General features: G+C 54.8%; 2 protein-coding genes across 4 annotated transcripts in view; one reads left to right on the top strand and one right to left on the bottom strand.

Moving 5' to 3' along the window:
- Window positions 1-8,358, top strand: part of RYR1 (ryanodine receptor 1) — a 110,717-nt gene extending 102,359 nt beyond the window's left edge. For both annotated transcript variants that reach the window (XM_044256551.1, XM_044256549.1), the window contains 11 exons: window positions 266-396; window positions 2,113-2,155; window positions 3,500-3,630; window positions 3,734-3,794; window positions 4,243-4,389; window positions 4,668-4,802; window positions 6,956-7,112; window positions 7,503-7,567; window positions 7,664-7,764; window positions 7,945-7,996; window positions 8,127-8,358. In XM_044256551.1, the coding sequence (XP_044112486.1) occupies window positions 266-396; window positions 2,113-2,155; window positions 3,500-3,630; window positions 3,734-3,794; window positions 4,243-4,389; window positions 4,668-4,802; window positions 6,956-7,112; window positions 7,503-7,567; window positions 7,664-7,764; window positions 7,945-7,996; window positions 8,127-8,222 (1,119 nt within the window). In that variant the 3' untranslated portion in view covers window positions 8,223-8,358. The remainder of the gene's footprint in view (window positions 1-265; window positions 397-2,112; window positions 2,156-3,499; window positions 3,631-3,733; window positions 3,795-4,242; window positions 4,390-4,667; window positions 4,803-6,955; window positions 7,113-7,502; window positions 7,568-7,663; window positions 7,765-7,944; window positions 7,997-8,126) is intronic.
- A 98-nt stretch (window positions 8,359-8,456) lies between these two features.
- MAP4K1 (mitogen-activated protein kinase kinase kinase kinase 1) lies at window positions 8,457-24,126 on the bottom strand. 2 transcript variants are annotated; one of them, XM_044256552.1, is made up of 31 exons: window positions 23,920-24,126; window positions 23,693-23,750; window positions 23,489-23,579; window positions 22,685-22,749; window positions 21,124-21,179; window positions 20,973-21,020; window positions 20,758-20,800; window positions 20,584-20,656; window positions 20,064-20,195; window positions 19,602-19,664; window positions 19,424-19,505; window positions 18,878-18,994; window positions 18,563-18,641; window positions 17,984-18,042; window positions 17,863-17,906; window positions 17,738-17,782; window positions 17,009-17,051; window positions 16,437-16,599; window positions 16,264-16,346; window positions 15,806-15,890; window positions 14,783-14,859; window positions 14,632-14,692; window positions 13,582-13,690; window positions 13,440-13,498; window positions 13,150-13,253; window positions 12,439-12,613; window positions 12,111-12,173; window positions 11,833-11,922; window positions 11,679-11,749; window positions 10,968-11,023; window positions 8,457-8,635 (listed from the first exon to the last, which is right to left on the bottom strand). In XM_044256552.1, exons 1-31 carry the CDS (start codon window positions 24,016-24,018, stop codon window positions 8,566-8,568), a joined length of 2,463 nt encoding a protein of 820 aa, XP_044112487.1. In that variant the 5' UTR covers window positions 24,019-24,126; the 3' UTR covers window positions 8,457-8,565. The 2 variants fall into 2 exon arrangements, with proteins under 2 accessions (XP_044112487.1, XP_044112488.1); XM_044256553.1 differs by lacking the exon at window positions 12,111-12,173.
- Between the last annotated feature and the right edge of the window lie 973 nt (window positions 24,127-25,099).

Below are 25,099 nucleotides of genomic sequence, written 5' to 3' on the forward strand. Positions count from 1 at the left end.
GCCTGCCTCTGTTTTATTCATCCCCCCTCCCTTGGGGAAGCTCCAGCCTCCTTCAGGCACCACTTCCGGGCTCTCATGACTTGCTCCCATCCCAGCCCTGAACCACCTGCCCACCTTTCCCCATGACTGCCCTAATTGCTCTGGGGAAGCTCCCCAGACATGGGGTCTCACCCCCATGCCAGCAAGATCTCCCGCCTCGCACTGAGGCTGTGGTCTCCTTCTCCATGGCCTGACGCCCACCCCTGTGCCTCCCTGAACAATCCAGGTGCCCCTAGTGATCTTTAAACGGGAGAAGGAGCTGGCCCGAAAGCTGGAGTTTGATGGCCTCTACATCACAGAGCAGCCTGAGGATGACGACGTGAAGGGCCAGTGGGACCGGCTGGTGCTCAACACACCGTAAGGCCCGGGCCCCCACCTCAGGGCGGGTGGAGAGCACAGAGCTGGGTTTCCACTCCAGGCCAGGCCTGGGCCTCAGAAGCCTGAGGTTCTGGTCACTGCCAGCCCTGACTCAGATTCCTCAAGCCTCAGTCTTCCCCTCCATAATATGGACAAATTTTCCACGTACCTATGTCCCCCTGGTGACACATGGAGATCCCCTGGAGCCAAACCCCAGAGATTCCTGTTCAGTGAGTCTGGGACAGGGCCCAGGAACCTGCATTTAAACCCTGCCCCGACGTGTGATTCTTACCCAGCTGCCATGAGTAGGCGATAGGAAATCACTTGGTTTTTTAAATTGACCTCAGAGAGGGGGCAAGGGTGTGCGAGAGTGATGTGGTGGGACTCCAGACCCCCAAATTGCATTCCCAGCCCCCTCTGGCCCCAACCCCCCACCCCTGCCATCAAGTCCCATTTCATGTGCTCATACAGTGGAGCCATGTCATCTCTAGAATAAGAACACCAGGTCAGGTTCAAAGCCTGGGTTGGCCACACCCTAGCTGGGAATTCTCAGTCAAGTCACTGAGCCTTTCTATGCCTCCATTTCCGAATCTATAAAAGGAGGGTAAATAATAGCACTGAGGATCTTGTAATGAAAAAATGAATTCGTGTAGTTTCTGAGGCACAGTGAGTCCTGGATAAGTGTTGGAAGTTATTTTATTATGGGGTCCTGCCCAGGAGAGGTGGATCAAGGAAGGGAGAGAAGCCACACCAAGGACATCCTGTGCTCTCATTGTCACCATCAAAGGCACGTCTAACTTCTACACATTCAGGTGCACACGCTTCACAGAGTAAGGGAGAAACTTCTGTGTATTTTTTAAAGATTTTATTTCTTTAACTGAGAGGTGGGGAGGGGCAGAGGAAAAGGGAAAGGGACAAGCAGACTCCACACCGAGCACAGAGCCCGATGCAGGGCTTGATCCCAGGCCCCCGAGATCATGACTTGAGCCAGAACCAAGAATTGGATACTTAACCAACTGAGCCATGAGGCGCTCCGGAAACATCTGTTTAAAGTTGTGTCTGCTCAAGACCTTGACCTCTAAATACCATTTCCCACAAAAAGGAACCAAGCTCCTCAGAGAAGCAGCAAATTTCAGGGCTGGGGTCGGAACGTGCAGCCGGCTGGGGTTACCTTGTGTCATGGAGCAAGGATGTGCTCAGTGGAAAGCAGCATCCAGAAGGGGTTCCCGCTGGACAGGTCGGGGTAGTCTGAGCCTCGGTAAGGAGAGGAAGTGCCACAGATCGAAACACATCAAATAGGTCTGAACTCATGGATTCATGATAATCCTTGACGCCCAAACCAACGAAACTCATTCCCCATCTTGGCAGGATTTTAAGGCATCAGCCTGTGAATATGAAAACTGGTAACTAATGGGCCAGAATCATCATCCAAAGAGCTTACATCAAAGGGAGGGTAGTTTTGTCTCTTCTGCACCTCCCACCTCCGCGTGCAGGACTGCTGCCTCCCGTGGGCTCCACCAACAAGTTGGGGTCATGGTTGGCCTGGGGCAAACTTCCCCTGGCATGAGGTCTCTAGACCCCAACTCCTACGGGGGCGCAGCCCTGCTGAGCGGGGTTCCCTGTGTGAAAAGCATTGGAACTTCCGCCCACCCTGGCCTGGCTGGTGGCTCCTGGCCCTTCCCACCCTAATATCTCTGGGTCTCTCTCTTTCGGCAGGTCTTTCCCCAGCAATTACTGGGATAAGTTTGTCAAGCGGAAGGTGAGGACATGGATGGGGAGGTGGCAGGGCCTCCTGGGCGGTTTTTTTTTTTTTTTACCATTTTATTTATTTATTTGATAGAGATCACAAGTAGGCAGAGAGGCAGATAGAGGGAGAGGGGGAAGCAGCCTCCCCACTGAGCAGAGATCCCAATGCGGGGCTCGATCCCAGGACCCTGAGATCATGACCTGAGCTAAAGGCAGTGGGCTTAACCCACTGAGCCACCCAGGCGCCCCAACTGGGTGGGGTCTCTTGCTACCACCTGGATGTGCCGTCCCTGACAAGCAGTCGCTTTATGTGCAACCCTGGGCAAGGGGTTTTGGCTACCTCAGTTTGCCCATCTGGAAATGGGCACAATAATCCCACCTCCCTCTGTGATGACATGATATGTGGAACAAATGCAGCAGAGTACCTGGCTCGGAATGAGGACCCAGTAAGTATTAGTTAAGAAGGAGGAAGTGAAGTGCACAGACTCCAGAGCTGGATTGCCTGCTGTTCTGCCCCTAGCTGTGTTGGCCTTTCTGTGCCTTGGTTTCCCTCAGATTCAAAGTGGGGTTATTGTAAGAGGGCTGGCCCCACAGGTGGTTGTGAAGATTACATGGGCTCCTGCATGAGCAGTATCTGGCACCAAGGAAAATTAGATCCTTCGTTTACTCAACAAATATTTATTGAGCACCTGCTTTGTGCCCAGAATTGCTTTAGGGGGCTGGAATCCAGCTGCAAACACAACACTCAGGCTGTCAAGACAGATGCTGAGCACATTTATAGGGTTTATGTGGTGATAAGTGTTGTACAAGAAAAAAAAGTGAAGAGGGGAGTGTGTGTGTGTGTGTGTGTGTGTGTGTGTGTGTGTGTGTTGGCCGGGCATAGGCAGGAAAGGACACACTAGTTAATGAAGTGAAAGGGTGACTTAGATAGAAATCTGGAGGGAGTGTCTTAGGCAGGAGGAAGAGCCAATGCAAAGGCCCTGAGGTAGCAATATGTCTGGTTTATTTGAGGAGCTGCAAGGAGGTCTGTGTGTCTGTGTGGCTGGAGCAGAGTGAATGAGGAGGGTGAGGAGGGGAAGATAAGTTCACAGATGACAGAGACCCAATTATATAGGGTTTCTTGACTACCAATCTGATCTTAAATTACCCCTATGAACTTGGCTAATGAATCAACTGAAACTTTATCACTCTTGGACCATCCCCCTGGGCATCTGAAGAAAGATCTGGCCCTTCTCTCCAGAAAGATGCACCCCAATTTCTCACACAAAGTTCAGAGTGTCCCCAGCCTCACCCCATGCAGGCTGTGGCCCTCCCCGACTCCAGCCATGTCCCCACCGCCACACACTCCCCTACGCAGGTCCTGGACAAGCATGGGGACATCTACGGGCGGGAGCGGATTGCTGAGCTGCTGGGCATGGATCTGGCCACACTGGAGATCACAGCCCACAACGAGCGAAAGCCCGAACCACCACCGGGACTGCTCACCTGGTGAGTTGGGGACCAGCCTGCAGGGGCCTGGGGTGGCCAGGGAAGGTGGCCAGGGTCTGAGCATCAGGCATCTGGCCATCCCTCTTCCTCTCTTCCCACACAGGCTCATGTCCATTGATGTCAAGTACCAGATCTGGAAGTTTGGGGTCATCTTCACAGACAATGTGAGGAGGGGCCCATTGGTGGGGGAGGAACTACAGGAGAAGGGCCTTTGGGGAGCTGGGGTCCCCCAGAACCCCAAACTGGGGATTGACTCCTGAGCCCCTCGGCCTGTGAAGACCCCTGGTCCCTCAGGCCCCTTGTCCCTCGGGTGCTCTTGAATTCTCAGACTATGTCCTTCAGCAAAGGGTTCCCTCTGCCCCAGGGATGGCTTCTCACCCAGAGTGCTCCAGATCCTCCAAACACTCCCTAGGCAGACATGACACCCTGACCCCCAGAGCACTCCCATTCCTCTCAAATGTTCCCAGGCTCCCTGTTCCCACAGTGCTCCCTAACCTCACGAGTGCCCCTTGACCCTCATGAGCACTCCCTGACCCCCTGAGTGCTCCCCATGAGTCCCGCATGCTCCCTAACCTGTGTGCCCCTAACCTCCCTGACCCTGTGTGCCCACAGTCTTTCCTATATCTGGGCTGGTACATGGTGATGTCCCTCCTGGGACACTACAACAACTTCTTCTTCGCTGCCCACCTCCTGGACATTGCCATGGGGGTCAAGACGCTGCGAACCATCCTCTCCTCTGTCACTCATAATGGGAAGCAGGTGTGTGGAGAACCTGACTGAGGGCTGTGAGCCTGGCCGGGATGAGCTGGTAGTCTGAGTAGGGGTGGATGAGGGGGCAGGGCTGGGTGGCTCCCGTGAAGAGGGGCAAGGCCGGGTGGGCTGAGCCAGGGTGGGTGTGCCTGATGGGACTGGGGAAGGAGGGCCACACTGGCTGACAGTTGCAGGGGTGGGGGTGGGGGGTGCCAGGTTGGCTGGGCCTGGGGAGGGGCAGGCTGAGCACGGAGATGACAGCAACCCCCCACCCCCTGCGCCTCCAGCTGGTGATGACCGTGGGCCTCCTGGCGGTGGTTGTCTACCTCTACACCGTGGTGGCCTTCAACTTCTTCCGCAAGTTCTACAACAAGAGTGAGGATGAGGACGAGCCTGACATGAAGTGTGATGATATGATGACGGTGAGCCCCTCCCCCCGGCGCTTGAGGGCCCTTAGTGCTCCCATCTGTCAAGGGGGTTAATAGGAGAACCCACCTTGTAGATTTACCATGGGGACCTTTGAACGGCGCCAGACACGTAGTCAGTGCTCAGCAAGTGTTCGTTGCCGTTGTCGTGTTATTTGAGCCTTTATATATTTTCTTAAGATTTTATGTATTTATTTGACAGACAGAGATTTCAGGTAGGCAGAGAGGCAGGCAGAGAGAGAGGAAGGGAAGCAGGCTCCCTGCTGGGCAGAGAGCCCAATGCAGGGCTCGATCCCAAGACCCTGGGATCATGACCTGAACCGAAGGCACAGGTCCCACTGAGCCACCATGGCGCCCCTATTTGAGCCTTTAAAGCTATTATTGTTGGAAAGGTGCTCATGCATCGTGCCCCTGTCACTCACGAGCCGTGAGATTTGGGGTGGTCTGCCCAACCTCCTCATGCTCTGGTGTCCTCCTCATAAAATGCATGTGTCCTAACAGTGCCTCCAGCCAACGGCTGATTGTAGGACTCCATGGAGCTCCCTCAAAAGTCTTACAATGGCACCTGGTGTGTATTAAGTATTGTGTAGGTGTTAGCTACTCTCATCGTGATCTATGAAAGTTTCCCCCAGGGGCGGCTCTGTAGGTGGAGCGAGTATGTGGTTCTTGATCTCAGGGTTGTAAGTTCGAGCCCCAGGTTGGGTGTAGAGATTACTTTTAAAAAAATAAATAAATAAAAGATGGGCGCCTGGGTGGCTCAGTGGGTTGAGCCGCTGCCTTCGGCTCAGGTCATGATCTCAGGGTCCTGGGATCGAGTCCCGCATCGGGCTCTCTGCTCAGCAGGGAGCCTGCTTCCTCCTCTCTCTCTCTCTGCCTGCCTCTCTGCCTACTTGTGATCTCTCTCTGTCAAATAAATAAATAAAATCTTTAAAAAAAATAAAAGAAAAGAAAGAAAGAAGGAGAAAATTTCACCCAAAGCATCAGCATACCATGCTTGTTTATATGTTCTCTTTTATTCTGATAATGGTGGTCATGACCCAGACTGAGCTGTGCCTATGGAGGCATGGGCCACAGTGGAAAAGAATGATCTCAGGGCTATTGTACAAGATGTCCTGTACTCTGGCGCCTTGCTCTCAGGACACAGTCCAGCCCCTCAGCCTGACATTTGAGGCTCCGCCAGACCTAGTCTTGCCACGCATAGCCCTGTTCCCACCACAGTCACCAGCCTGAACTCTTAACCGAGACACAGGGTTCTCTCACTTCCTGGGGACACAGAACAAGTGGAAAATCTTTCGCAAGTGTCAGGCAGACCGTGCCCCCCTCCTCACTCAGAACCTTCTTGTAGCTCTCTAGTGCTATGTGATAAAATTGAACCCCTCCCCTTGGTTCACAACACCAGGGAAAAGCCAGCTTTACCTGAGTCTAACCACAGTCTCTCTTGCTTTTTTGCTCCCTGGCTGCCTGTCCTCTTTCGGTTCCCCTAAGACCATGTGTTTCCTCCCACCCAAACCCTTAGCATCTGACATTCTCTCCTTCCACCACAGGCCCCACGTCCACGCCCCTCTCTCACTTGACACGTCACCTTTCAACTTAAATGCTGCCTCCTACAGGAAGCCCTCCCCAACCATCAGCTGGCCTCATTTCTCTCCCTGCTCTTGCTTACTGGAGCTCTATTTTCTAGCCTCACTGAACCTCTTTCAGTTCCTCCTGGAGCACAATGTATTCTTTGCTCCCCAGTGGTGACGTAACGCATGTGGTTTTCTCTGCCTGGAACACTTTCTCCCACCTAACACCTCCTTCAAGTTCCCTCTTCTAGAGTGTCCCCTCTTCTAGAGAAATCCAGCCTGATCACCCTGAGTCAGGCTTTCGAAGCTTCAAAGCTTCCTGTGCTCCCTCTTTCTCCCCTGATCGCCCTGTGCTTCCCCCACCCTGGCTCTGCCCCCTCTGCCTGTGTCCTCCCTATCACAGCCATGATCACTTCTGGCCTGTCATTATCTGATGCCATGTTTGTGAGCCCTGGGAGGGCAGGGCCCAGAGCTGACTCAGTCACTGCTGTGTCTGCTCATCCCCTCAGTCCAGGGCTCTGGAGGTACTTGGAGAATGTCGGATGATAGAATGTATGACCAGTATGCTTGTCACCCGCCCCCCAGTGTTACCTGTTTCACATGTACGTGGGTGTCCGAGCCGGTGGGGGCATCGGGGATGAGATTGAGGATCCAGCAGGCGATGAATATGAGCTGTACCGAGTGGTCTTCGACATCACCTTCTTCTTCTTTGTCATCGTCATCCTGCTGGCCATCATCCAGGGTCAGTGCTGGTCAGGGTTGTGAGAGTGGGGACAGACTGTCTCCTTTAAGAGTGTAGTCGGCCTGGACTCATATCCTGGCTCTGCCTCTTCCTACTGTGAGACTTTAGGCAAGTCACCTCTCTGGGCCTCAGTTTCTCCATCTGCAAATGAGGATATTAACGATCCTAACCTCGCAGGGTTACTGTGAGAATTAAGTTAATTCCTAGGTGTTTTGCTCATAATAAGTGCTCAATAAACACTAGGTGTTCTTATCTTCAGGAAGCAGGGATAAGGTGAGGGAGATGGGGCGTGGGAGGCAAGGCTCAGAGGTAGGTAGCCCGAAGAGGGAGGAGTCTGGGCTGGGTCGGAGTTTGGGCACTGACTCGCACCTGCTACACCTGCCGCGGTAGGTCTGATCATTGACGCTTTTGGCGAGCTCCGAGACCAACAAGAGCAAGTGAAGGAAGATATGGAGGTAGGTCGAGTCTGGGGGCGACCCAGAGGGAATCCGGACCCCCGAGGGGGAGGGCGTTGAATGGGCCGGGATTCTGATGTCCCCCGCCACCCATAGACCAAGTGCTTCATCTGCGGGATCGGCAGCGATTACTTTGATACGACACCGCACGGGTTCGAGACCCACACGCTAGAGGAGCACAACCTGGCTAATTACATGTGAGCACGGTCGGGTTGGCCAATCAGGGGGGTGGGTGGGGCGTGGCCACTGACTGCGAGGGGCGTGGTGCTGGGCATCGGCCAGTTAGGTGTGGTATCGGGGTGGGTGGCTTCCCAGCCAGCCAATCAGGAGAAAGTTCGGGTAGTCCTTAACTATCACCGCTGCCCTCCCCACCTCAGGTTTTTCCTGATGTATCTGATAAATAAGGACGAGACGGAACACACGGGCCAGGTAAGGGGGTGGTAATGGGAGGACTGTGGGCAGGAGTAATAAAAGGTCAAGCAGCAGGTGGCAGTAAGAAGCTCATGTCGGCATGAGCATTTGAAGATGTGACCAAGTCTTCCCCGTGCCCCAACTCTAGGAGTCTTACGTCTGGAAGATGTACCAAGAGAGATGTTGGGATTTCTTCCCAGCTGGCGATTGTTTCCGCAAGCAGTATGAGGACCAGCTTAGCTGAGACCCCCAGCTGGCCCTTCACCCCCAACCTCAAGTGCCTTATTCTCACAAGTCCCTTAGCCCCCAAGCCCTCCCCCGAAGGCAGCTGGGGGAGGTGACCATGTACTGGAGAAGTAAAGTCTGTGCTATACCCCTGACATCACTGTGTTGGGTTCTTGACATTTGGGGAATGGTGGGTGGGTGGGCATCCAGGAATTCCGCCCTCCCTTCTCCCCTTCAGAAGAACAAGATGACAGTAGAGGCTGGAGTCATGTTTATTGGGAGACAAGTGGGTGTCACAACCACTAAGTATGTTCGTTGGGGATGGGGGCGCAGGGCGTAGTTCCCAATACCCCCCCAGGGACTCATTCCTGGATGTAGAGGTTGCTGGGGGCAGTGGGGTCATCTGCTGGGCGTGTCTCCACCACCACAGGCCTGGGAAAGGAGGAGAGAAGTCAGTTCATTCATTCATTTGTTCATCCATTCAACCGCAAAGGAGCAACAGCGGTTTTCCAGCACAGTGCTGGGCTACTGCAGCCATGGTCTCCGTCCTTGAGGATGGGAGACTAGTCTAGAAGGGGAGACCACCATGACCCAGTGAATTACATGAGTGCAAAACAGCGTGGAAACCTATCCCAAAGGGTCAGCCAAAGTGGCCCAAAGATGGTGGAGGGGCTCCTGGGTGGCTCAGTTAGGCGTCTGCCTTCAGCTCTGGTCATGATCTTTGTCCTGGGATCAAGCCCTGCATTGGGCTTCCTGTTCAAGGGGGGGGGGGGGAGTCTGCTTCTCTCTCTCTCTTTCTCCCTCTGCCCATCCCCACTGTTCCTTCTCTCTCTCTCTCTCTCAAATAAATAAATATTAAAAAAGAAAAAGAATAAATGGTGGAGCCTCAAAAAGGCTCAGGAGGGAACTTGGTGAAAGGTCAGGGAAGGGTGTTCTGGGCAGAGAACAACCTGGAAAAAGGCTTTGAGGTGGGAGAGAGCTTGGGACTTGGCTGTAGAAGTCAAAGTCTTGTGGGCTGTGGCCAGGACTGGGTATTTATCTTGAGGCCACAGGAGTTTTAAATGGGGTGTGTGTGTGTGTGTGACGCAATGGAACTTAGATTTTAAAAAGCCTCTCTGGCATGTCAAAAGGTCACCAGAGATCCTTGAAGGGGCTCTCACTGGTTAAATGTGGGAGGTCTTGTGCCTTGAAGTAAATAATTTTAGTAATAGATTATAACCCCCCAGAATAAAATGGAAATCCATGAGGCTGTGCTGAAATAAACATACACACATACACACACACACACACACACAGAGCGGAAAAGGGACAGATCGTCCCCACAGTAGCATACCAGCTAATAAATGCAGAAATAGACATTCACCATTTAGTAACTATTCTCATAATATATTCAGGCAGAAATCACCAATAGATGCTAAAACCAGGAGGTGAAAGTCTGGTAAGAAGCAGTAATATTTACACCCTCTCAACAAATCACCCCAAAAAATACTTATTAATACAAAAAGTGACTTTATAGTGGAGAAACTGGGCTGACTCCACCCTACACAAATGTTCAAAGATTGTCCAGTAATGGGACAAAGTGATGTGACCTCATGATAGGATGCACTGAGAAGGGCACGCCACCACATCTGCAATATTCCTGCTTGAAATGCTTAGCCTGAAAACCTCAAAACCAACTGAAGGACATTCTGGAAAACAACCTTCCTGTACTCTTCAAAAGTATCAAGGTCCTGGGCACCTGGGTGGCTCAGTGGGTTAAGCCGCTGCCTTTGGCTCAGGTTATGATCTCAAGGTCCTGGGATCGAGTCCCACATTGGGCTCTCTGCTCAGCAGGGGGCCTGCTTCCCTTCATCTCTCTCTACCTACTTGTGATCTCTGTCTGTCAAATAAATAAATAAAATCTTTAAAAAAAAAAAAAGTATCAAGATCCTGAAAAACAAAGAAAGCCCAAAGAATTGTCCCAGGCTAAAGAGGAAAGAAACCTGACTCCTACATGCAGCCTATCAAAAAAGGGTAGTATTTTTTGGTTATAAAGAGTATCATCGGGAGGCACCTGGGTGGCTTAGGTCATGATCCCTGAGTCCTGAGATGGAGCCCCGAGTTGGGCTCCCCGCTCAGTGGGGAGTCTGCTTCTCCCTCTGGCCCTCACCTCGCTCGTGCTCTCTCTCCTTCACTCGCTCTCAAATACATAAAATCTTTCCTTAAAAAAAGCATCATTGGGGCAACTGGTGAGACCTGAATGGGTGTGTGGATTAGAAGGTAGTGCTGTCTTGTGCTAGTTCCCTCATTTAGGCAGCTGCACTGTGGTCTGCACAAGGAGGTCTTTGCTTTGACTTAGGAGACAATTCACACCCAAACAGTCAGAAAAAATTATTACATATGAAAGAGGAAGATCAAGCAAACGTGGTAAAAATAAAAAACACACAACCCCCCCCCCAAAAAACAACCTAAAAGTTAACATCCGGGAAATCTGGATGAAGGAAGGGGATACAAGGATTTAAAACTATTATTTAAATTTATTTTTGCAACTTCTCCATAAGTCTAAAGTTTTGCCAAGATAAACAGTGAAAATAAAAATTAAAAAACAAAAATGTCCCCTTGGCTGCTGTGGGGGAGTGGACTATAAGCGGCAGAGATAGAAGCAGGAAGACCTTGAGAGAGAATGTCCAGGCCAAAGACACAGGTGGCTAGAGACATCTCAAGACACCTATCCACATCAGACGCCCCCCTCCCAGGTTCTGTGTCCCCTTCCCCACGTCCATACCTGGGGGAGCCAAGCAGACGGAAGGTGAGAGTGGGGTCTCTCAGCTCCTGCAACAGCTGGGGAAAAGGTGTGTGTGTCAGTATCTAGAAGACTCTTCCCCTCTCAAAGAGAATGCAGGAGTGAGTGTCTCTGAACTTGTAGTCTTGGGTCCAGAAATAATCATTCTTGCTAATACATTCACCAGCTCTGTGATCCACACAACCAAGCTACTTTACCTCTCTCTGCCTCGATTACTAACCTGGGAAGTCATAGGACCTTCCTGATGGGTGCTCGAGAAGATTAAATAAAATACAAACATATAGGGGCAGCATCTGACACATAGTTCTATGAGCTAAGTACCATTTTTCACTCCATTTCCCAGCTGAGAAGGTGAAGTCAGTTGCTTAAGGCCAAACAGCCGGATTCAGCCCCAGCAGTCTGTTCATGCTCTTAACCACCTGCATATCTCTCTAGTGAGCCCCATTTTATAGTTGGGAGACCGAGGCTCAGAGAGAAGCAGAATCTCTTGCACAAGATCACACAGTGGCCTGGAATGAGCTCTGGAACCGAGAGACCCTGGGGAATATAGAAGAGGACCTGCCTGCACTAGACGGGAGGGAGCTTCCCCTCAGAGCCCCACACCCTGACTCAGTCCTCCGGGTCCATCTGGGGAACTGGAAGACCTGCAGGGGAGGGGCAGGGTTACGGGCGCCTTCAGATGGAGACGCTTACCTGGTCTGAGCCTGGAGCCCACACCTGCACTCCATGCTTCCAAAAGGCCTGGAGGCGACCCCCGACCATAGCTGGGAGGAAAGCAGAGCCGGTTACGCTTGGGTGTCACCGAGCATCCACTGGGAGCCCGGGGCCCTCCCATCCCTGCACCTACCCACGGCTTCCACAGCCTCAGTCATGGGGATCTCTGGAGTTCGAAGCCCCCGGACTGGGGCTCCCTCCGGGGTCACCAACTTCAGAGACCCTAGAAGAGGGTAGAGATCGGGTTTTAAGAGCGAGGCTAGGAAGGGCGGACTGCTGAGAGACTGAACAATAAATTCATTTGAGTAGCAAAGCAGGAGGCAGGCAAGGCCTAGAGGAGTTCAGCAGCACAGGGTCTGAGAGGTGGAGATCAAGGAACAGGGGAGGAAAGAGAGGGAGGAGGCTCCTTACCGTCCATCAACACCATCACCTTGTCCTCCTCTACCTGGGTCACCTGTACCGGTCCCCTGTGTTCTATTTGACAGGAGAAGTTCAAAAAGCCCATTCCTCTGGATTCTGCCTTCCTCCGCTAGGCACCCCCTCCATTCCCAAGCCTCAGGCTAACTCCCGCCCATCAAGAGGCCGCACGCTCACCAGCTGTACATCACACAGACCACCGCTCTTCCCCTCGCCCAGGTTCAACCCCTTTCCCAACCACACCTCCGGGCTAAAGCACCGCCCAGCCGCCCAGCCCCACCCCTCCCAGCAGCCCCGCTCCCCGCGAGCCCGCCCCACTCACCTGTGCTCATCTCGCCCAGCCAGCAGGAGAGCGCGCCGAAGCGCACGGTGTGAAAGAGCACCGACTTCGCCGGCTGCCCCGGGCTCACGCCGATGCAGACGGCGGGCAGCTCGGAGCCTGGCCCGGTCAGTAGCGCGAACACTGGAAGGGGCGTCGGGAGCGGGAACAGCACCTGCTGCAGGGCGCACAGGGAGGGGCGGGCTCAGAGGAGGCGCGGGGCGGGGCCTACGAGGGGCGGAGCCTCGGGGGCGAGCCCGCAGGGGGCTTCCCAAGGATTGCCTGGGCTCTCGGTTTGGAGGGATGCCGTCTAGAAACTTCAGGGGGTGAGAGCCCAGAGGAGGTGGTGCCAACTTAAAAATGGACAAGTGTGCCTTTGAGTTGGCGTGGCTTCTGTTAGGGTTGTGCCGCCCTCGTGACAGAAAGGCAAGGCCCCCGGAGGGCCAACCTCAAAGGCAGCAAGGTTTCCTTGGACTAAAAGGATCTGGGTGGGGTCTCCTTGGAGACCCGAGGGCATGGACACAGGGCCTGTTGGTGAGGGGCGGAGCTTAAGGGTCCGGAAGCCCCCCGGAGGGTGAGCCTCCGGCGCCTTCCGCACGTGGGCGGGGCCTCGGGTGGAAGCGGTGCTTCTCGAAGCTCTTGGCAGAAGCAGAACGAGTGGGAGGCCCTAGCCACTGAACCTCACACAGTCCCCAGCCTCTGCAGACCCCCTACCCGGACCAGCAGGAACTTGTTCATGGGCTGGTACCACTGAAGCAGGACCACAGACGTCTCCAATGCCCCGCACAGGAACGGGCCCCCCGAGCTCGCACCCTCCGCTGTGGAGGTGGGTAGGGATGGGTTAGAGTCAATCCTCTCTCCCCTTCCCTCCCCCGCGATCCCCGAAAAGGGCACACATCTCTCCCCGGACTCTGGACAGCGGGCCTTAACTCTCGGGTAGATGCAGCCCAAGCCCCGCCCCCGCCCCGCCCCCTTCACGTCCACCCAGCTGGGATCTCTCTCACCCACGCAGCAAGCGCGGCACCCTTTGGTGTCCTGGATCTTGGTGGAGACCATGTTTTTCCTGCAGAAGAACGGAGGCGTAAATGCAGAGGGACGGCAGGAAGGGGCATCCCAGGGGTCTGTGATGCCACTGGGGGTTGGTACCTCGCCAATAGCCGATGGGGGCTAATGTGAGCGATAGGGCTTCCCGCTCTGGTCTCCTTCCGTTCCAGCAGGCCCAGGATGCTATGCGAATACAGGTGGGGGGTCTTTCCTGCAGTGTGGGTGTGTGTAGGGGGGAAGCAGGCTGTTATAGGTCACCAGACACGCACTGTTCCCTGTCCCTTCGCTTGGCCCCATCCCTTTGAAGCTCCCAAGGCTCCAAGTCTCAGGCATTTTTGCTTATTTCTTTTTCACTGGACATATTTTAAATGTGCATCGTAGGCCAGGCACGGTGCTGGGCTCCGGAGAACAATGAATGAGTTAAACATGTTCCCTCTCCTCCTGCACTTGGAGCCACATGCGAACCTATGGACACTTAACCAGTCAGATACAGTGACGCACATTGCTCAGCTTAAGAGGCAACTGATCTAGAAATTCTCCTAAAGTGTGTCGTCAAGCAGCCTATTTGGCTTGGCGTTCCCCCATAGTTTAGAAATTATCTTACACAAAATGTTTATAAAACAGTAACACAAAATTTTAATCTCTAACTCCTCACTCAATTTTAGTAAAGTGTGGAGAAAGGTTTTTTTAAATATACATATATTTCACTTATGTATTTCACAGAGAGATCACAAGCAGGCAGAGAGGCAGGCAGAGAGTGAGGGGGGAAGCAGGCTCCCCACTGAGCAGAGAGCCCAACCCTGGGGCTCCATCCTAGGACCCTGAGATCATGACCTGAGCCAAAGGCAGAGGCTTAACCCTTTGAGTTCTAATTGGCATCTGAACATGGAGGAAATGTAAAGACTCCCTGTAGACCTCACCTCAAAACTGACTGGAGGTGGGACTACTGTGAACCCCATTGTACAGGTAGGGAAACTGAGGCTCAGGGAGCAAGTCCCCCAGTGAAAAAATGGCTGAGATTTTTAACTGTGGACTCTGTGAAGGGGGGGTGTATGTTTTTTTTTTCCAGCTGTGTCCATCTACTTCCCAACCCCCGACTCTCAATGCTTTAACTTCTGACCCCCGCTCCTCCCACCCAACCCACAGCCAGACCTGAGAGAGACATGAGGACATTGTTGATGGAGTACACCCAGGTAGTCCGGCTGGGAAAGAGCTGCAGAGAATGGAGGAGACAAGACCCCATAAGACCCCAGCAGCCCCCAACTCCAGCCCCTTGCCCTTGGCCCCTTGGTTCTGTGCTCACCATCTCCAGTGTGGCCTCCTGATCATTCCGGTTCAAGATGAAAATGCCTTCCTCTGCCCCCAGGAGCAGGTGCTGGTCTGTGGGGACAGACACAAGGCCACTGAGACCTACCTCACCCTGGGGGGCCTCCTCAACCCCCACCTGTCTGACCTCAAACACTGGCAGTCTGTCCCCCAGCCCTGACCCTCAATTCTCTCTTACCCCCATACTGACACTCCCAGCTTCTGTTTTCCCAAATGTGAACTCAAACCCTAACCCAATCGCCTGAGCTGGTCTCATTCTCACCTACCTCTCATGCTTGGGCCCATACATACATCCAGCAAATCCTGACCCCCACCCCCTCACTTTTGACCCCAGCATTAGTCATGCTTCCCCAAATAGCCCTTTGAGTTCTGTCCTTCTCTCTTCCCAGTTCTGGTCCCCAACTGCTAATTTGTCTCAACACTGATCTTCAAACTCCGGCCCTCTGAAAGGTGGCTTTTTCTTTGTCCAATGCGCCCCCCCCTCAAATCATAATGCTGTGTTTTCTTTAATGAGTTTTAGCAATTTTTTAAAGATTTTAAAGTAATCTCTACACCCAACATGGGGCTCAAACTTACAACCCTGAAATCAAGGGCCGCCTGCTCTACTGATGGAGCCAACCAGGCACCCCTAATGCCCCTCACTGACCTTATCTCTTCATCCCCAAACTCTTCCCTTTTTGTGTTCCCATCCCCTAAACTCCCGAACCCCAAAATGTGGATCCCCAACCTCTACCATTAACCTCCCACTGAGGTTAATGGGGTCCAACTGTGCCCCATCTCAGACCCCAAACTCGGACCGTTCTGTTCTCTCTGATATTCCTGGCCCCTAAACTCTTATTTTCCTAGTTTTCACCCTCAAATCACTTCACTCTGCCTATCTCTGATCCACAAACCCCAACTGTAACCCCGGTCTTTGGTCCTGTCTCAGTTCTGCCCCTCCCCTGTTCCTGCCTCAGTGCCTCCATTAAGGCCCCTCCCCATCCCCCCTCTGAGAGCCCACCCTTAGTGGAAGGGTGTGTCCAGGCAGCTGTGCTGTGGATCCGGAGCGGGCAGCCATTGAACAACTTCACAAGAAGGGCACATCCCTAGGCAGAGCCCAGGAGCAGAGCAGTAAATCCAGCAAAAGGAGGGAGGGGACAGGAAGGTACAGTGGTTAAGACTCTGACCCAAGATAACCAGCACGCAAATCCCACCTCTGTCTCCCCAAAGCTTTATCACCTCTGCAAGCTATGCATCCCTCTCTGCCTCAGTTTCCCCATCTGTGAAACGGGGGACAATGCCTATCTCTGTGATCCCTACCTTCATCTGTGAAGGTTGACACCACACAAGGACATGAGGTCAGGGTCACCCCCTGGGCGGGGCTCACCGAGTGTCACCTCCCATCATTATCACTCTGCCTACCCCCAGGCATCCCAACCCCATCCCGGGGTTGTGAATCCTTGGTACAGCCCGGCTCACCCTTCTCTTCATCTTTTCCTTCTTCGGTGGTAACAATGGGGGCTGATCAGGCTCCGGGGGCGTTGGGTTCCAGAGTGAGGGTTCTGAGACAGGGTGGGGGGAAAATCAGCCCCCAAAGGCCCCCCCACCCCCCACACACCCCTGCCCACCTCCTGCCCAAGCCTGCCCATTACCTGAATGGGCAGTTAGGTGGGGGCTGCGGGTGGCCAGGGGAGGCCCGAGGTGAGGGGTTCGAGGGGGAGGCCCACTGGCACAGCGGACCAGCACCCCCGGGCTCAGCTGTCCATCATCCCCGGTGCCCCCGGGCCCCTCGTCTGATGGAGAACGGAACTTGGGCTATGGAGATTGAGGAGGAATGGGTGAAGGGACATGAGGAGATCCCCGAGAGAGGGTGCCCTGCCTCCTCCAGAACTAATGTTGGCTGTTGGTTGTGGCTCACCCTCCTCCCAGTGTCCTATTCCTGTCCCAGGCATCAACCCTAACCTCTGTCCCCACCCCCACCCACCACCAACACATTGCAGCAGTTAAAAGCTTAATGCCCAAGTGCTTTGTGCTGGGGGCTCCCAGGCCCAGTGCCCATCTGGCTAAATACTTTGAATCCCACCCCTGGGTTCAAGGATGCTGCTTCCAGATCCCAGTGTGCTCAGGATCCGATCTCTCAGACTCCAGCCTTAGAGGGCATAGTATCCCAGCATCTAAGGACCCTGGTACCCAGCACCCAGCTCCAGTGGGCCCAGGGCCTTACCTTGGGAGGCAGGGGAGGAGGTGTGGCCTCTGCAGGGGTGGGGCTGGAACACAAAGATGGGGTGAGTTGGTAGGGGGGTTGTCGGTAACAAGGACCGGGGGTGGTATGTGACTGGAGGGCTGAGGTCAGGAGGGCCAGGACTGACTGGGTCTGGGCTGGAGCTGAGGATTAGAGCCCTCAGAGGAATGGTGATGCTGGCAATAGCGAACCCAAAGGGCAAGTGTGGACAGTGCCTCCAGCTGGAACCTCACGATGCCGATCAGGGAAGCTGGGGGGCTGGGCACCGCCCATGAGCCCACTGCAGTGGAGATGTGCAGAAGGGATGGGCGGGGGCAGGGCTGACTGTTGCCCCCTCTAGGGTGGGGTCTTGGTCAGGGGTCTGCTGTGGGGCAAGTTCCCAGGGCGGGGAAGAGGCCGAGGAAGGCTGGGCTCTGAGGGTTCGGGCTGGCATCTGAGCAGCATCGGGGAGCTGGGGCCCCGGCCGTGGTGGAGGGTCCGGGGCTCAGCTGGGGTGGTGCCAGGGTTTGGCTTGGGGGGGTAGAGTGGGAGCCGGGCCAGAGAGTGTCAGGGGTGAAGGAGTGTCGGGGGTGCAGGGGGAGACAGTATTAAGGGTCTAGTCAAGTGTCTGGGGATGAGTGGTGGAAGGTCAGGTTGAGATGGAAGGGAGACAGCGGCTATAGGAAGATGGGGCGGGTGAGGGCTGGTGGGGCGGGGCCAGGCCTCTCTTACATGTCCACATCATCGTAGTCATCGTCGGACTCTGACAGCTGCCTCCTGAGGAGTGACAGGCATGACCCTCAGGTGATTCCCCCACATGTCCCAGCCCCCTCCCCTCCACACTGAGGGTCCCTGACCTCGGGCTGCTGCTCCTGAAGTCTCCAGGGGGCTGTAAGTGGGCCTGTGGACAGTCAAGGGTCAGCGGTGCCTAGGGGGAGGGGAGGGTGTCCCAGGCGAGGGCAAGGGGAGACCTCTCACCGTGTGGGCTATGGGTCTGGACTCCATCGCTCTGAGTTTCCGGAACTCCATGTGCCGCCCTGGAAGGGGGAGGGTAACACAGTGAGCTGAGGAGACGAAAATGGGGGCGGGGGTGCTTCGGAGTCAAGATCTTAGGACTGGAGCTATCATAGGGGGAAGGGTCTTGGTTTCCAAGGCGGGGGGGTCAGGGTTTGGGACCAGGGAGGTGGGGGCTCAAAGTTTTAGAGAGTTTATTTTCAGGGTTCATTTGGGTATTGGGGATGTGAGAGATATTTCAGAGGGTTCTTTTGAGGGTCCTGGTGTTATGGGAAGACTCATGGGGTCTGCCTGCAGGTCACAAAATTAGAGGGTCTCTGCAGTAATTTTGTAGGTCAGGCGGTGATAGGTTTTCTAGAGTCTCTTGCAGGGTCCAAGAGTGACAAGAGTCTCTGAGGGTCTGTGTGGAAGTGACGAAGGTCTCCGGGGTCAGTCATGAGATCATACAGTGCTGAGGGTCTCTGGCAGAATCACGGGGTGGGGGGGGTGTCTCAGATCTATTATAGGATCACGGGTCCCCAAGCTTCAGGATTCTCTACTCACGACAGCAGTCAGCATCTGGGATCCCTAGAGAGCTGGCCCGGTGGGTGGACCGGATCCGCCGAGGGACAGCAGGGGGCACCTGGGCAGAGGGGCAGCTCAGGGCCACTGCCCTCTGGCACCCTCACCACCCTACGGGCCCAACTGGGAGTCTCTGGCTCTCCCATAACCCTCTGTGCCCTCAGCCCTGCACCAAACCCTGCCTCCATCCTTTGCTTTTTCCCTTGGAGAGAGGCAGCAGGAAGGCGCTCCAGGCAAGGGGTGCAACCTGAGCAAAGTCCAGGAGGTTCCATCTTTGTTGGCCAAGGGTGCCCTTACCTCAGGCTCCTCATCTTCAATCTCGACCACGGGGGCCCCCTTCCCTGGATTCCTCAGTTTGTCAAGAAGATCTAGGATCAGGCCTCTATTTAGCCTGGGCTGGGACACCAGCTGATGCTAGAGAGGGGAGAAGGGGGTCAGCAGACAGAGGGCTGGTGGCAGGGAGAGGCTGGGACAGGGGCCTGAGAACCGGTCTAAGGGAATCTAATGGGGAAGGTGCCAACCGACAGGGAAGACAGGGAACTCTGGGGAACTGAAACTGGGGAATTTTTATGGGGTTGGAAGGGATTAGAAGAATCTAGAATTCCCAGCAGGGGCAAATGGAGAATTCCAGAGGTGTCTTCGAAGGGACTGGGCTTCCCTGGGAATTCCAGAGTAGACCCAGGAATGGGTCTGGAGACCGTGGGGAATTTGTGAGTTTTAACAACTCAGGGTATCTTGGCAAAAGGCCTGGGGAACAATTTGGAGAATCTTGGGGGAGGTCCTGGGGGAATTCTGGGGTAAGAGTTTGGGAAGGGCTCTTCAGGGAAGAGAGGAGTGGTTTACACTGAGCATCTTGGTGGCGCCGGGCCGTTTCTTGGGGTTCTTAGTGAGGGTGACTTTGACAAAGTTGTGGAAGGCAGCCGACCTTGGGAGGAAGAAGCCAAGTTCTGGGGTGAGGAGATCAGAAACTCTCCCATCAGACCCTCAATCCTGGCTCTGCCCTCCCTATCCCATGTCCTACCATTTGCCTTTTTCTTTTAGCCTGGGGGGCTGGTAACCACTCTTTGTCATGAGGAAGAGAACTCTAGAAAAGTAAGGAGAGTACACGGTGTTCAGACCCCTGTGGGGAGGGGGTCAGACCTCATGGCTCAAGGGGTCCCCCATAGCACTGACGTCAGCAGAGAGCAAAACAAGGGACAAAACCAGATTGGGGTTCAGGTTTTACAGTGCGCTGGGATGCCACTTCTGGCGGACTCTGTCTGTCACATGACAGCTATAGCACCTATGACGGGAGCCTCCAGATAGGGAGTCCCTCCAATCGGGGGGGTTCCTGCTGTGGAGGGGTGAAGAAAAGGCTTTCTGGGTTGAGATGATCCTTGGGGTTCTCAGAGTGAGCTGTGAGGAAGAGGTGTCTCCTGTAGGTGGGGGTGGTGATCAGGGTCAGGGTTGGGGGATACTGGGGCTACCAATAAGGCCTAGCTACCTGAGGGGGTGCACATCAAACAGCGGCGGCTGCAGCTCGGCCAGTTCTATGGCTGTGATGCCCAGGGACCAGATGTCACATAGCTCGTTGTATCCCCCCTTCAGGGCCACGGCCGCCACTTCTGGAGCCATCCTGGGGGGCAGAGACCCTCAGCCAGGGGTGACACCAGGAGGGAAAGAGGGTGACGCATGGGTGCGGGGGCACAAGAGAGACAGAGAAAGGAAAATGGTGCACAGAGAGAACCAGATGCACAGAAACGTCAAGATGAAGGGAGAGATAGGAATAAAGACAGACACAGGGAGGTTCAGACAGAGACAGAGATGGAGGGATGAGAAGAAACATCAACACAAAGAGAACCTAGGCAAAAAGAAAACTCAAGAGAGAGCCAAAAAGCAAGAATGTACAACAGGGAAAGATAAAGGCAGGGAAAGGAGCCGGGAAGGAGATTCCCAGTGACCCAGGTGGGGACAGCCACCCCCCCCCCAATCGCACCACCAGCTGCCCACCAGGCATCCCTCACCAGTAGGGTGTCCCAATGAAAGAGAGGCGTCGAGCCAGCGTGGCCCCAATCTGGGCCGAGATACCAAAGTCAGCTGGAGGTCAAGAGAGAGAGAGAAAGACATAGTGACCTGGGGTGCCCTATTCCCTTGGCCCCCAGCCATTCCCCCTTCCCAGCACCACCCACCACACTCACCCAGTCTGACCTCCCCAGCATCATTGATGAGGATGTTGGCTCCCTGCGGAGAGAGGGGGAAATGAGAGGCTGTCAGAGACACCTCTCCCAGCCCAACGCTGCCTCTAGCCCCTGGCCCCACAGCTCCACACCACCCTGAGTCCTCCAAACACCACTTAGTCTCCTGGGTGCCCCCCACCCCAACCACCAAGGCCACTTTTCCGTCCCAAGACCACCTTGATGTCCCGGTGTATCTTCTTCTGTGAGTGCAGATAGGCAAGTCCCTGGGAAGAGGGATGGAGAGGGGGGCTATGAGTGCTCAGGGGCCAGAGCTGGGAGGAGGCAGGAGGTCCCTGCCCCACCCCGGTCCACCCATTCTCTCCTCACCTGGAGCACTTCCCGGCAGACATAGCTAATCTGGAGCTCTGACAGGGGGCCTGTCACTGCAAAGGTCACACCAGTGGCTTTGGGTGGGAACTAGGAGAGCTGGTCCCAGGAGACTCCAGTCCCCACCCACACTGGCTGAGAGGGTGCCACACGGGGGGGGGGGGGGGAACAGATGAGACAAGTGGGAGGGGGAGATGGAGGGACAGTCAGCGACCAATGTAGGGAACCGGAGGCCAGAGGGAGACAGATTCATTCAACAGATATTTACGGTGTCCACTGGGTGCCAGGCACTGTGGTGGGCACTGGGGAGACAGCTGTGGACAAAAGACACAGAGATCCCTGCCCGTGTGGAGAGAACATTCCAGTCAGGCCACGGACTATAAACAACATAACTACAACACAGCCCCCGAGATGCTAATAAATACCAAAAGAAAACTAAAGTGAAAAAGAATAACAGGAAATATGTGTGGGAAGGGGGTATGACATTTTACCAGGTGGTCGGTGAAGTCTACTCTGAGAAGGTGGCAGGCTGAAGATGTGATCAGTCCAGATCAGAAGGGAACAGAAGAGCTAGTGCAAAGGCCCAGTGGCTGAGAGGGCCCCATGGGTTCGGAAAGCAGCAAAGTAGGTGGAGCAGAGTTGGGGGTGGGGGAGAAAAGTGGTAGGAGGTGAGTCTGGCAGCTTGGGTGCAGGTGGGGGTCACCCTGGGGAGCTCGGGCTTCTCTTTGGGGGGAGTGTTCTGAGCAGGGGGTGATGGGAGTTTGCAAAATGAGAAAGGGCAGAGGAATATGGATACCGACACACACACAGATAATGAGAGAGAAACAGAAAGACAGAGAAACGGGAACAGATTCAAATTAAGAGCCAAAAGCTTGAAGAAAGGCTGAGAAAGAGAGAGACACAGAGGTGGAGAGAGAATGATATACAACAGACAGAAGGAGTCAGAGACCAGGTCTGCTAGGCCAGCTGGGTGAACCACTTCCTCTCTGAGGGCCTCAGTTTCCCCCTGGTGACCTAATGTGGAATTTCTTCTTTGTCCGACATTTGAGATCTTGGGTTCATGGAGAGAGAGAGGAGGCCAAAGACACAGGTGGCCGTGAAAACTGGAGAGGCGATCAGAGGCCCATCCCATCCCCATCCTCAAATTTTCCAAAAGAGCAAGAAGCAGGCTGAGAGAGAGAGAAGAAGAGAGAGTCAGGAATTCATTCACTCAGTCAGTGAAAATGTGGACCCAGCTATGGGCCAAAAAATGCAGAAATACTCAAACACTGAATGGACACATTAGTGAGAAAATGCCGACAGAAGAAGATGGGAGAGGAAAACAGAGGGCATGACTGCATGCAGAGATCGGGGCTAGACTGTCAAGTGCTGGAGGGAAGGGCCCAGGGCTCACTCAGTCACCATAGTATTCCCCGAACCAACCAGGCCAGGCCTGTGCCCAGATCGGGGGTCCTCGTAGGAAATGTGGACCAGAAAGACCGTTCCAGAAGACACAACCCCAGAGAGATAGGAGGGACAGAGGAGGGGGTGCTGCCTGGATCCCCCTTGCCCTTCCTCTCACCTTGATAGATGTCCTGGAGAGAACCAGCCCCACAGAATTCCATGCATATCCAGAACTTCTGAAGCCTTTAATTCAAGAGTAGTAAGAACAACAGTAATCAGTCGTCACTGGTGGGTGAACCCTGGCTCACTGTCTGTCTCATTGCACTTCAACAGGAACTTTAATGTAACAGCGGTCATTCACCTCCCCTTGTCCACCAGAGAGAGATCATCCCACTTCCGTTTTATAGGTGGAAAAGTTGAGGCTCAGAGAGGAAATGAATGTTCGGGGTCAACTGGACCAAAACCCAGGTCTTTTGACTCAACCCAGCAGGACTCCTAACTCTGCTAACCGATGGTAACCCAGAAGACAGGGCAGATATCTTCCAAGTTGGGGGCGGCTCGGGAGGACAAAGGGACCCAGGGTACCAGGTCTGGGGGGGACAACGATTATTACTGGGGTATCTGGGATATTAATTTAGGGGCCTGGGGATCTAGGAAATTAAGGGAGCAGAGAATGGAACTGGGGGGCCTAAACAGCAGGATGATGATGAAAAATTAGTTTTAGGGGACTTGCTTTTAGGTTTGGTTACTATGAAGGGATTGCTTTTGGGGATCCATGCTCAGAAACAGGAGTCCTGGACTGCAGATTATATCAGAGAACACTCTGGTCAGAAAAGGGGGACCTCATACTGGGGGGGAGCCAGTTTAAACTTCAAGTTGGGGGGGGTCCAGTTTAAAATGGGAGTCCAGGACTGGAGGTCAGGAATGCGGGTTCTGGGCTGGGGGCCAGGCATGGCCCCAGGGCAGGTTTGAGGCTCATCACCAGAGATAACTCCCATGGTAGGCCACGATGTTGGCATGCCGGCAAGTTTTCAAGATGAGGATTTCCTTCTGAAGTGTGGAAACATCGTCGTCTGTATGGAGGAACAGGAAAGAAAAGGCCGCTTCGGGGAGGGCCTATGGGGGAGGCATCCCGGTGTCCCGAGAGGAAGGGTCAGGGTTGGGGAGGGAGCACCCGTGTCCTCACCAGGCTCCATCTTCACCATCTTCACTGCCACCAGGTCCCCCGTCACCTTGTCTCTAGCCTTGTGAAGGGGAAGTTGGCAGTCAGGCAGGCTCCATTCGCCTGAGTTCCAACTCAGCATCCCTGAGCCCCCGCCAAGGACTGGGATCCCCTCTCATCCCTTTCCCTCTTGGGCCTCATCCCCAGGGCTCGCTAGTCTGAGGGTGATGGAGAAGGAGGGGTGTCCTCACCTTGAAGACTTCTCCATAGGTGCCGCCACCCAGCCGCTGCAGCAGGTCATAATGATCTCGGGGGTCCCTGTTAAAGATGTCGGGATCCACGAGGTCCATCCCTGGGGGCTGGAGCTGGGCCTGCGCCCAGGGGCCAGCAGGGCCTCAGGGCTCGAGTGTGGCACCTCCCTCCCTCCCCACACGTCCTGCACCCTACACCCGCCTTGCCTTGCCTCCACCGGCTGTGGCCTCCCCCCTCCCCACTCTCGCTTCCTGCCCCAGCACAGGGCTGTGCTGCCGGCTCCACCCCCTGTCCCCTGGGCCCGGAGAGCCTGTGAGGGGCAGCTTGCCTTGGGACCCAGGGGACCCCCCTCTTCCACCTCCAGGGCCCAGGGCTGAATGTAAACCAGATGCAAACTATCTTGTGATCTGGGGGGAGGGGGGAGGAGGGCCTGCCCTGGCACCCCCTCCCGCGTCCTGGGCGGTGGCTAAAAACCACAGTTGAAACTCTGCTGAGTGTTTGAGGGTTTGGCCGCCGTCCGGAGATGGATGATAGGCCTGCCCAGGAGTGCCCATGCCCTGGACATGCCCGTTCCCTAGGGTACATATATACACTTGGCCGTATCCACCAATGTACCCACTGTGCGCGGATCAGTAGACGCGCAAATGACTGGAGACCCGTGTGCACACACGTGCTATGTGTGTGCACATACCTCCACGGATATACCACATGCTTGTGCATTCGCGCCTAAAGTGTGCAGAAGGGCGCTCGCCTTCTCCCCTAAGACCGTAGGGGACTGAGCGCAGGCCAGCAGGGTACCGGAGCCCTTCAGCCCAGCGTGCCCGTGCCGGGTAGAGCATCATCACAACCTTACGGGTCCCTAGCCCTGGGGTTGGGGAGGAGTGTGGGGACGAGGTAGAGGATCCCAGAGCTCAGGATCCTGCTTCAGAAGCCGAGGCCTGGGGCAATGGGGACCTCAAAGGGCACTTCCCTAAGGAATCTGGCCAGGCCCAAGTTAAGGTATACTGCGCGCTCCCCAGCACGGTTTTGTGAGTTCACGATCGCGCGCAACACGAAGCCCGCACGCCAGTAGGGGGTCTCCCAGGCGCGGAGTTCACACACACGACCCTGAGGAGCTAGTACACCTTACGCGAGGCCCGGGAAAAGCTTCGCCCCGCCTCCTCGCCCCTAACCGGCGCC

Source organism: Neovison vison, chromosome 7 (assembly GCF_020171115.1).
Source record: "Neovison vison isolate M4711 chromosome 7, ASM_NN_V1, whole genome shotgun sequence".
NCBI lineage: Eukaryota > Metazoa > Chordata > Mammalia > Carnivora > Mustelidae > Neogale > Neogale vison.